The sequence below is a fragment of the Eubalaena glacialis genome, chromosome 1 (assembly GCF_028564815.1).
Source record: "Eubalaena glacialis isolate mEubGla1 chromosome 1, mEubGla1.1.hap2.+ XY, whole genome shotgun sequence".
Taxonomy (NCBI): Eukaryota; Metazoa; Chordata; class Mammalia; order Artiodactyla; family Balaenidae; genus Eubalaena; species Eubalaena glacialis.
This window is the reverse complement of record NC_083716.1, coordinates 122,142,284-122,154,408: the sequence shown is the minus strand read 5'-3', so window position 1 is coordinate 122,154,408 and position 12,125 is coordinate 122,142,284. Positions and strand designations below refer to the sequence as shown.

At 34.5% G+C, this 12,125-nt stretch overlaps 1 protein-coding gene across 1 annotated transcript in view; it reads left to right on the top strand.

Moving 5' to 3' along the window:
* Positions 1-11,846, top strand: part of DPP10 (dipeptidyl peptidase like 10) — a 685,728-nt gene extending 673,882 nt beyond the window's left edge. The window contains exons 22-26 of the mRNA XM_061199257.1: positions 5,719-5,818; positions 6,072-6,130; positions 6,245-6,317; positions 10,147-10,220; positions 11,712-11,846. Of these exons, the coding sequence (XP_061055240.1) occupies positions 5,719-5,818; positions 6,072-6,130; positions 6,245-6,317; positions 10,147-10,220; positions 11,712-11,846 (441 nt within the window). The remainder of the gene's footprint in view (positions 1-5,718; positions 5,819-6,071; positions 6,131-6,244; positions 6,318-10,146; positions 10,221-11,711) is intronic.
* The last annotated feature ends 279 nt before the right edge of the window (positions 11,847-12,125 follow it).

Genomic DNA, 12,125 nt, shown 5'->3' with positions numbered 1-12,125 from the left:
ACCAAAACCAGACAAAGATACTACAAAAAAAGAAAATTACAGGCCAATATCACTGATGAATATAGATGCAAAAATCCTGAACAAAATACTAGCAAGCAGAACCCAACAACACATTGAAAGGATCATGCACCATGATCAAGTGGGATTTATCCCAGGGTTGCAAGGATTCTTCAATATACTGAAATCATCAGTGTGACACACCATATTAACAAATTGAAGAATAGAAATCATATGATCATCTCAGTAAATGCAGAAAAAGCTTTTGATGAAATTCAACACCTATTTATGATAAAAACTCTCCAGAAAGTGGGCATAGAGGGAACCTAACTCAATATAATAAAGGCCATATATGACAAACCCACAGCAAACATCATTCTCAATGGTGAAAAACTGAAAGCATTTCCTCTAAGATCAGGAACAAGACAAGGATGTCCACTCTTGCCACTATTATTCAACATAGTTTTGGAAGTCCTAGCCATGGCAATCAGAGAAGAAAAAGAAATAAAAGGAATACAAATTGGAAATGAAAAAGTAAAACTGTCACTGTTTGCAGATGACATGATACTATACATAGATTATCCTAAAGATGCCACCAGAAAACTACTAGAGCTAATCAATGAATTTGGTAAAGTTGTAGGATACAAAATTAATGCACAGAAATCTCTTGCATTACTATACACTGACAATGAAAGATCAGAAAGAGAAATTAATGCAACAATAAATTTTGTTATTCATAACATATTTACAGTATTTTTACTTCAAATTAATTCACTGTGTATTACCACTGATGTGGTTCAGAAAGAATCATACAAGTCAAAGGCTGTAGGAGAAATGTTTTTTTCTTTCAGTTCTGTCAGTATACCTTTTTGACTGCAATCATGAACTCTTGAAAACTTGCTCAAAAAGTCACTTAATTATCTCAAAACCTGGGGCCCATGAAAACGTAAGTCCTTAGTAAAACGGTATTACAGATTTCACCCCCTGCTTTTATAGTCCTTCTATCTATTGGATTCAGTTTCTTACACCACAGGTAAAATTTATTTTTTTAAAGAAATAAAATTATCTATATTTTAGGTCCATGGAATAAACTTTTAAAAATCTAGATAAATTTGTTAAAATTTTATAAGTAATGCTAAAATGCTTTGCAAATGGACGTGGCATAACAATTGTAATGAATGGAACAGTCTGATCACTGAGAAACCAATAAAATGACAACACAACTGAAACATAGCAGCCTATACCAACTATTGACTATTATTGACATATATCAATGTCAATATATTGACAATATTGATATATGTCAATATTGATATATATATCAATATGTATCAATATATCAATATATTGACATATATCAATGTCAATATTGACAATATTGACAATAGTCAATATTGTCCTCTCATTGACAAGAGTCAGTATGATGAACCCCAGTTTTTGGTATCTTCCTGATAGATATGAGTTGCTTTGGAAGTTAAAATCACCATTTGATGTCTACTAGAATTTATATCTGATTTCTTATATCTGATTCCAATATCCTTGTGGAATATTATTTTTCCAAGAACTTTTTCATTATTTATTCTTGCATTCAGTGAATAAATGTGAAATGATAAAGAAGAAGGAAAGCAATTAAAATTTATTTTAATTCCTGCCAGTGTTGATTTTCTTTTAAAAATAGAATTTATTAACTAAATCGGTTTAAAGCAGTATTTTGAGTAAGATTTTTAAATGCTATAGAGAGAATTTTATTCAAAAATTTTTACTATCATTTAAAGAGTATTTACCTTCATTAATCCCAAATCCTGAATTTTTTTTTTAAAACAGTAAAATACAATGTCTTATGCAACAGCTATTTACAACCCTTCTTTCACTTAGAATCACATGGAGAGCTCCACGGCCCATTCTCCACATATTGATTCAGTTGTTTTTGAGGGCATTGATACATAATTTTTAAAGTTCCACTGGTCAAGGGAATGCTGGCTAAAGCTAGGAAGATATATGTTGGGAATCTTTATTACATTATTACACAATAAGAACTTTCTATTCAAAATATGGACCAGCAGTATAAATGTCTCCTGGGAGTTGGTTAAAAATGCAAAATCTTGGGCCCTATCCCAGATCTACTGGATTAGAATAGGCATTTTTAACAAGATTCCCAAATAATTTAAAAGAACTTTCAAGTATTGTTCTGGACTCTGCCCCTCCTTTGGAAGACACCATTCTCCTTAGTTCCTGGAGATAATGACTCTGAGAATCATGTGAAACTAAGGTAAAAAAACATTATACCAATTTATTAATTTATATTATTTAAATATGATATACAGTTATTCTCAGGATAGTAATATTTAGCTAGTCTCTCAGTAGTTAAGTTATGTAAATAACAGAATTGTTATCAGTTGAAAGATTGTTTGGTTGTTGTGGTATTAGAACCAGAAAAGTTATCAACTAAGATACATTTTTCACTATGAGAATACTGTTGCCCCTTGGGAAATATTTGAAACCTCTTGGCTACAACACCATGGTCTCAATCTCCATGACAGAGAACTAGAAACGATATACTGGAAAGGCTCCTTGTAGGGACAGAATTTTCAAAGTCTCTCTACACTTTTGCTCTATAATAGCTGTTTATTTACTTGCTTTGCATGACTCATCCCACACCTTCGTACTTCTGAAGGGGAGCAGAACATGCCATCCCAGAATATGCCTCTTTGGCATAAGGATTATTTTGAGCTGATTGTTTTAAGAAACAGCATAAACAGGAGGCACAGCATAAACAGGAGAAGCTTTAAAAACAGAGTAGAAGTTACCCTTTTGCAAGGGACATTTACATTTATAAAGAAAACCTCTATTTGTGTCTCCCTCTCTTTACCAGGAAGGGAAGAATGACTCTAAATCATAAGAAACTTTTATCAATGGAGAAGGCACTAACTTAAATCTACATAACAAACCTTACCCTTGTTTACAGTTCTTTTCCTGGTAACTTCCCATAACTGACTTTCCCCCAACATCTTTCTTCTGTCTTTAGTTGAAGATGGTATTTAAGGTGGTGACTTGGGCCATCTAGGGAGTTACTTAGTTTCCCTGCTAATCTCCATGTACAGGTGAGGTATACACGTAAATAAACTATTTGTTTTTCTCTCGTTAATCTGTCTTTTATTGGAAGACATCTCAGCCAAGAACTCAGAAAGATAAAAGGAAATTATTTTTCCTCCCTTCCACTTCTTTCTTTAGATATGTTAAGACATTTAAGCCTATTACTTTTTTTGGTATTAATTTTGCTGATTTAAGGCTATTTTCGTCCCTCTCAAAGAGACTAAGCAAAGGTACTCTGGGGGAGCTTACTTCTATAAGGGATAATTTTATTTCTCTCAGTTTCTAATTGTTGCAGAAGCTTTGCATAAATATCTGCGTACTAGCTAAATATTGTACAAAATTGACATATATAGGGGAGGAAAAATAATTTCCCTCTACCCTTCTGAGTTCTTGGCTGAGATTCCCTTATAATAAAAGACAGATTAACAAGAGAAAAATGAACAGAAGTTTGTTGACATGTACACCTCACGTATACATGGGAGATACTCTGGGGAAAATGAGTAACTCTGTGAGGTGGCTTAGAAATCAGGCTTAAATACCATCTTAATAGTGATTCTGAAAACTTGGCCTCTGTGCACCTGTGCTGAATCCAATCTCAGAGACATAGTTTTGGGTGAAGTAGAAAAGAATATCTTCATTGCTTTGTCAGGCAAAGGGGGGTGCAGCAGACCACTGCCCCTCAAAACTGTGTGTCTCAACCCAGAAGGATTTCATGAGGAGTTTTATAGCAATGGTTCAAGGGCAGGGTTGCTGATAAGGATTAGAGTGTGTGCAGGGGCTGCATTCCTTTAATCTGGTCTCAGGTGGTCTGTTGAGTTTCTGTGGTTACTTTAATCTGGCCTTAGGTGGTCTTTTGAAGAGCTTCTCTGGTTCCTTTAATCTGGAATGAAGAATGCTGACATCTTCCATTTGTTGGGGATTTTAGTACTGTAAAGAGCTCAAAGATATAGTTATGTGTATCCTTTGAGGCAGAACCAAGACCCTGCCCCAAGGCTGCACTATTGTTTGTTGCCTGCTCCTCCCTTGTCTCTGCATCCCCTCCCTTCCCTGATTAGCAACTGTTCGAATCTGCCCTTTGGGACTCAGGAAAGTTCATAGAGGCTGGAGTCTGTTTCCCACAAACAAGAAACGGGGAGCAGAAAAGCTTCTGTGTACAGGAGCCCCACGGAGTTCTGCTCGCTTTCAACAGGGAAAGGGAAGAGGGGATACAGGCATTTTAAGAGAGAGTAAATTATTGTTAGGAAAGACAAATGGGGCTCTAGAAGAATAGATGGGAGGTGTAGTTTGTCATATAGTCTCTCTGGCTGTGGTGTCAACTTCTAGTCTCCTTTCCTGTGACAAGAGGCAATCTTCCCTGGCTGATGAAACTTCCAGGGAGGGGATCTAGAACAATTGATTTCTTTTTGGAGGATCTGCCTTTAGGAAGATAAGGGGAGTTCAGAGAAAGCTTCTCTCTGCGTTTGCTGTTTTTTCCAGTGCCTATATCTCAAAATAATCAATATGCCAAGTGGCATACTTTGGGGTGATGTATTCTGCTACCCTTCACATATGTTCTGTCAGCCACTTCAGTAACATCTGATTGCATTTTGGACTTTCTAGTACCAATTTTTAAACGATGCTCCAAATAAGCATAAATGAAATTCTTTACTACTCATCTCAAGAGTTTAGAGAAAATAACAGGTTCCTATAGCACCGGACCACACTAGAATCATCTGGAAATCTTTCAAAAGTAGAGCCAATTGCATCAGAATTTCTGTGCTAAGGCCTGGGTATTAATATTTTTTTAATACCTACCAGGATACTCCATTGTCTGGCAAAATGAAAAACAATGCCAAGAACACAGCAAGAATTAACATCTAAAGTGAACAGACAACTCAGTAGGTCATTCCCTTAGCCTAGCATTACTGTAGTTATTAAAATCTCCTTTGGAAATTTTCTAGTCAGATCGTGGTCTACAAAAGAAAACTGGACACCTTGATTTATTTTTTTAAGAAGTTATAATTAAGTTTGTTCAAAAGCATTTCAAGAGGATATTTAAAAATTAAATTTAAAAATAATACAACTCATTGGATTAAAAATAATCCAATTAAATTTAAAAATAATCCAACTAGCAAAAGTATTTATCTTATACCGTTTCTTTCAAGTTTTTAGTTGTGTGGAATTGAAAGCAGAATCTATACTTGTGAAGATATATTTTAAATCTTTAATTCCTCTTTCTTAATTCTTAATAATCATCATTATTATTAAATGTTTTATTAAATGAATATACTGTTTTATTAACTATATAGTGCCTAAAATGGTATGATTTAATCAGTTCTGTATTTCCCTAATTTCAAATTGTTTGGAGCTATTCCCAGATATCAAATCAAAGAGCAAATATTTGACACTTGATGATATATAATTAATTTTATATTTTACCTAAAGTTATTAAAATAGCTTATTATATAAAAATTTAAATACCTCTTTCCAAAATTTTCATCTGTACATAGTGATGTTAGTATATTCTTTGCTCCAGTCTGGGACATTATGAGACATTCTGATATGTGTATTACCAAACAGTGACCAAAAGCTAAAAAAAATCTCTAGGAATATATATATGAAAACTTTCTTTTTTTTTTTTTTTGTCAGGGGTATGGTGGCTATATTGCATCAATGATATTAAAATCAGATGAAAACCTTTTTAAATGTGGATCAGTGATTGCACCCATTATAGACTTGAAGTTGTATGGTGAGTACTTCCTACATTCTGACCTAATATAATGTATTGATTCGTAGACAAGGAAGTCCCCATGTGGAGAAGCTCAGTTGAGTTCATTTATCATGTGTTATCAGAGATGTTTTCAGCTCTTTATCGCCTCTCTGATTCAATCAATTTTAGTGGAGCATGACAATTAAATGTGAAATGTAGAAACTAAATAATGAAATACGCTAGTCAAATGATTTTTAGTTTACCCTTAAATTTCTGTTTTCTTGGGTCACAGCCTCAGCTTTCTCTGAAAGATATCTTGGTGTGCCATCTAAAGAAGAAAGCACATACCAGGTAACTAATTTAAAACCAATGAAGAAAGAGGAGTATTTTTGTTCTAAAAACCCAGTCAAAATGCAAATATAGGTAAATCTTTATATACAGATTTTTGTGTTTTTGTTTTTATAGGCTTCCAGTGTGCTACATAATATTCATGGCTTAAAAGAAGAAAATATATTAATAATTCATGGGACTGCTGACAGTAAGTATTATACTTGCTGCTACTGATTGATGTGGTCTGACCTTGGAACAAAGGGGTACATCCAAGGACTTGCTTACAGGAGGCCCTGTAACCCTCTTGGGGAGGAGAGCAGAGGAGAGGGGCACAAAGAATCTGATACCTGGTAGGAAGTGGGAAGAAGGACGTCAGGACTAAGAGGACAGGAGGCAATGAACCTCAGTGGCTGCACTGCCCAGTAAAACTCTCTGGGATGATGGAAATGTCATCTCTGTGCTGTTGAACCCAGTAGCCACTGGCCACATGTGGCTCTCAAGCACTTGACATGTTTAGTATGACTGAGGAACTGAATTTTTAAATTTTATTTAATTGTAATTAATTTAAATGTAAATAACCACATGTGGTTAGTCACTACTAGGACAGTGTTATTCAGCATACCTCGAATGGAAACTAACCTGGAAAACAGCAGCATAGCAAATGGGTGCCAGCACTGAGATGATATTCTGATGAGATTTACCACTTAAAACAAAAACCAAAAAAGCACTTTCATATCACCTCTCATTTTTTATTATTTTAAACATTGGAGATGAATGTGATTGATAATACTAGTAATAAATAATATTTTATATTCACATGAAGTGTTTGGTACTCAAAGAATTTTTTTTATTATTTTATGTGAAATCTTACAACAGAGGGCTGAGTATTTATAGCCCCACTCACAGATGAGAAAAGTCAATTTCAAGGAGGAAACAGATTTATCCAAGGCTACCTGGCAAGTGAGCAAAGAGAAGCAAAGCCTTGAAGCAATATTTCCTAAATCTTAAACTTGTTTTTGTCAGTCCACTCTGCCCTGCCTCAGTATTTTTATCCCATTTTACATAGAATATCACTAAAAAGGCCTTATATCAAAGATAATACCAGCTGTCACTCAAACTTAACTTTGAGGCATGTCAGGTCACAGTTAAATTAGAGCTTAGATCAATATTGATATATACCATACATATATATATACATATAGTATATATTTGAATAAATAGGTAAATGAGGGAGAAGAGACAAATCTCCCTTAGGTAGATTTCCAAACCATTTATATACGTGCCCCAACTCAAGGAGGCAAAGCTTAGTTCTCCTCCCTTCCCCCTTCACAGTGTGTTGCACTTAGTGATTTGCTTCAAAAGAGTACAGTATGGAATGGGGGAGAGAGAGTAACTTTCATGGCAGAGAAACTTGACAAACTTCACCTCAGCCAGGTGATCAAGGTCAGCATTGACAGTGACAAGTCATGTAGATAGTATGTAACCTTGATGTGGCTTCATGAGAACGGCATTCTATCTCTATACGGTCTTGTCCCAAATACGCATAACTCCAGACAAACCCAAATGAGGAACATCTTACCAAATTCCTGACCAGTACTCCTCAGAACTGCCAAAGTCATCAAAAGCAAAGAAAGTTTGAGAAATCATCATAGACCAGAAGGGGTTAAGGAAACACTATGTCTAAATGTTTCTAAATGTACCATAATAATGTAAGACGTTAACAGTAGGGAAAGCTGTGTAAGGGATATACAGGAGCTCTCTGTACTATCTTTGCAACTTTTCTGAAAATCTAAAACTATTATAAATTTTTTAAAAAAGACTTAGATGATACCATACCTGTTGTAGATGAAACATGATGTAAGAGAACATAAACGTTTTGAAGGACATTAGAATTTTGTTCTAAGGTATTAAGAACTTACATATACATTGATAGTAATAACAAATAGTGATTATTAAGTAATGACTGTATGTTAGGAAATGTGCTAAAAGCTTTTAATATCATAGTATCTGTTTTTCACAAAAATACTGTGCAGTAGGTACTACTTCTCTTGTTATTTGACAAATTGGGAAAATGAGTATTATGGAATTTATGTATCTTGCCGAAAATCACACAGCTATTGATTTGCTAGAAAGGTGATTTGAAATAGGCATTGAAGCTCTTATTCACTTGGCTCTAAAGCTTCAATTATGGGAATAAATTATATTCAAGGTTAAATTATTTTACATTTAGCCATCACACTGTAATATATTAACATTATTCAGTTGTTTCTGTTAATATGTTGTAATTATTAAGGTAAATTATGTTGTTCCCTGACTCATCCAGTCATGGGCCTGGGACTTCACCTACCTGATAAAATGTAAGCAGACCTTCAGCACTCGTCACTTCAAAGAAAATACACCTGTGTGTTTGCACACACACATACACACACACACAAATGTACTCACACACACCACACACACAAATGTACTCACATACACCACACACACACACACACACAAATGTACTCACACACACCACACACACAAATGTACTCACATACACCACACACACCTTCCACGTGGAACTGGTAGATTATAGGTTCTCAGTCAATAATACTATAATACTACCATTATTATTATCTCCCAAAATTATCAGCAAATTGGATAACTCAACCAATTAGACTTTTAATGCCCCCATTTAGTTTTAGGAAGGGGACAAATGGCAAATGTCAATAGGCTTTGCACTAGAAACTGAACAGAAAAAAAAATAATAACTGGAAAATCCATTTATGCATTTATCTTTTCAGCTGTATCCATGCAGCTGAATGATGGAGTCCTTTTCAATTTGTTTTCTGCAATAAACAAATGAGGTATATAAAGGATCATTTTATCTCAGTCATTGCCCTATTTATTAACATTTCTAGTAGCTTACATTTACAGAGCAATTTGCACAGTTATTTAGAAATGGCATGGTAATTTTCCCATTAAGTACAATAAGAGAATGTTGGAAAAGATTATAGGTAGACTTTTAAAAAGATATAAATGGTTATTTGGAGTCTTTTAAGTCTGCTCTGTAGCAGGATTAATCAGTACCATAGCATTAGAGCAATGAAGAAGCTTAAAATATTGATAAGGCTGCCCTAGTTTTACGAAGACAGTCAAAAAATGTGAGCTTAAAAGTTATTTACAGAAATTGAAGATACACAATATAGGAATGTATTGCCAAGGCAGCATATGAGCTAAGTGCTACACACAAAAATTTAAGTGATTTGTCCAAGTCTTCATAGCTAGTTAAGGACAATGCTACTACCCACACCCAGGCTGCTGTGCTGCTTATTTCAGAGTTTTGGAACTGAGGTTCAGGGAGAAGGAAGCTAGAAGGAAAGAGGAGAAACCAGTATGGTCCACATTAAATATTTAGCCCTTGAGTAATGAGATGTGTATGCTATTTTCTCAACATGAGGTATTCTTTTCTAATTTAATATAAGGCAGAATGCCAGTGTCTGAGAGTGGCCCTAGTAATCCTCAGAAAGGAATAGAAGGCTGGTTTGCTATTACTATTCAGACAGGCATTCACTGTGTTAAAATTGTTATAATGGTATAAAATACGTGAATAATTACAAATAATAAATGATATGCAATAAAATAAATCTAATCACCATTCTGTAAAGTAGAGACTTAGTCGTAACTGCTGTTTTAATTTATTTTTTTATAATGTGAAGCTCAAAATTTTATTACCATTGTGTCTACTGGCTTTCCAGGTAAAGCTAGGTATCAGTCTTTTAAATGTGCAGTGGATGTAAAGTAAAAATCCATAAATGGATTTTCCAGTTATTATTCTTTTTCCTGTTTAGTTTCTAGTGCAAAGCCTGTTGACATTTGCCATTTGTCCCCTTCCTAAAACTAAACGGGGGCATTAAAAGTCTAATTGGTTGAGTTATCCGATTTGCTGATAATTTTGGAAGATAAATACATAATCTCTTTGAAAAAATGATATAAAAATGTTCTGATCCTGAAAAATGTATCTCCTTCAAATATCATAATTTAATTTCTTGCAGCAAAAGTTCATTTCCAGCATTCAGCAGAATTAATCAAACACCTAATAAAAGCTGGAGTGAATTATACTATGCAGGTAAGCTACTTTTTCAGAAAAATATGTTTTTCTACCGTGGTTTTTTAGTTGTAAGATACAGAACACAGCTTCTATATGACTCCATCTCCCACCCTTTCATTTTTACTGTTTTTTTCAGCTACCAAATTGTGTTCTTATTTCCTAATTACAATGAGAATGTGGATCACCTTATGTTTTATATGTGAATTGCATAAACTCTTTCAAAAATGGTTTTTTCTTCTCTGACTTTTATTCCTATCACTGATAATGAATTATTTTAAAATAATAATTGTTATTTTCCTTCTAGTTCCTTTGTCTTTTTGTCAGTTTCCATCACTCATCATAAAAGGTGGGGGAAAATAGTTTTGAGTAAATAACATGAGAAAAAAAGGAGAGGGCAAAACATCATTACGTCATTTACATCTCTGCATTCAACCATATTTAGTAAATATTTATCAAGGATTTACTTTACAGGGGTCTCTATGCTAAATGGGTCAACAGGACATAACTTTACACATCAAGGAACTTTCAATCTGAAGGAGGAGTCATGGAAGGGAAAAAAATTGTTTTAATTCCTCAGCATTTGGAAGAACTAAGAGTGGTTCAGTATATTTAAAACACAGGAACCAGGGTTAGAATGATGAAAGATGAAGATGTAGAGATAAGCAGATGGAGGGTCATGGCACTGACAGTGTAAAGGATTGTGAGGCTTTACTCAGAGGGAAATGAGGCACCATCTAAAAACTTTACACTCAGGAATTGACATGACAGTATTTTCATTTATATTTTAGAAAACTCACTAATGTCGTTTATATTGGAAGGACATTGTCAAAGTAAAAATTGCATTGCACAAGATTAAACAGACAAGGAAAACTTTATCCAAGACTACTGCAATAGGGGAGAAAGATTAAACTCAACTTTGTTAAAACAAGGGGCTGGAGCATTTTTAAGAGCCCCAGTGGAGGGACTCATTGCCTTCTGTGTTTGGTAATCAGCCTTAAGAAACATTTCTTTTATCTTTATGACAGGAAGTAGTTTTACAACTTGGAGACTGGGAGATAGGGGTCCTGTCTCTCTTTCAATGTTTACATTTCAAAGAGATGGTTTCCAAGTCCTTGAGAAAGAAATTTCCTGGGTTGTAAAACTGGCAAGAGTCTGAAAGAAGATTTACATACATTTCAAAGGGGCAGAGAAAGAACTTACAAAACTATCTAAAATTTAGTTAAGGTGATGTCAATGCCACCTTGTTCAATGTGAACATAGAAAGCTCTAACTTTCTGGCCAACAAATCCTAATATAAATGCATAAAATTGTATTTTGTCTCAAATGTTGATTTTGATATGATTATAATAAAAAAGGAAAGTTTAGCATGAACAACTCAGAGTTGAATTACATGAGATTTCGGTCATATATTATTTTCCGAAGTTCCATTGCCGTGGGGCTAAAGTAATGAGTTCTGAGGAAGAAGACTTGCTTTGATAACTTTAAATCTCCTTTCCTTCAATATCTTAGGTCTACCCAGATGAAGGCCATGACGTATCTGAGAAGAGCAAATATCATCTCTACAGCACAGTCCTCAGATTCTTCAGTGATTGTTTAAAGGAAGAAATACCCATATTACCACAGGAACCAGAAGAAGATGAATAAAGGACCCTATTTATATAGAACTGAAGGGGATATTGAGGCTCAATGAAACCTAACCAAGAGACTGTAATATTGTAGATGCTCCAGAATTTCAAGGGCAGCTTAAGGAGATGACACTGGAACAGCACACTCAGAGACAATGAACTAGAATTTGAATACAGAAGTCCATGTCTACTGTGTTACCAAGGGTGCAGAACCTGTTTCTTTGTGTAAGAAAGGTCAAAGGGTTGGTTTCCTGGGAGAAATTAGTTTTGCATTAAAGTAGGAGTAGTGCATGTTTTC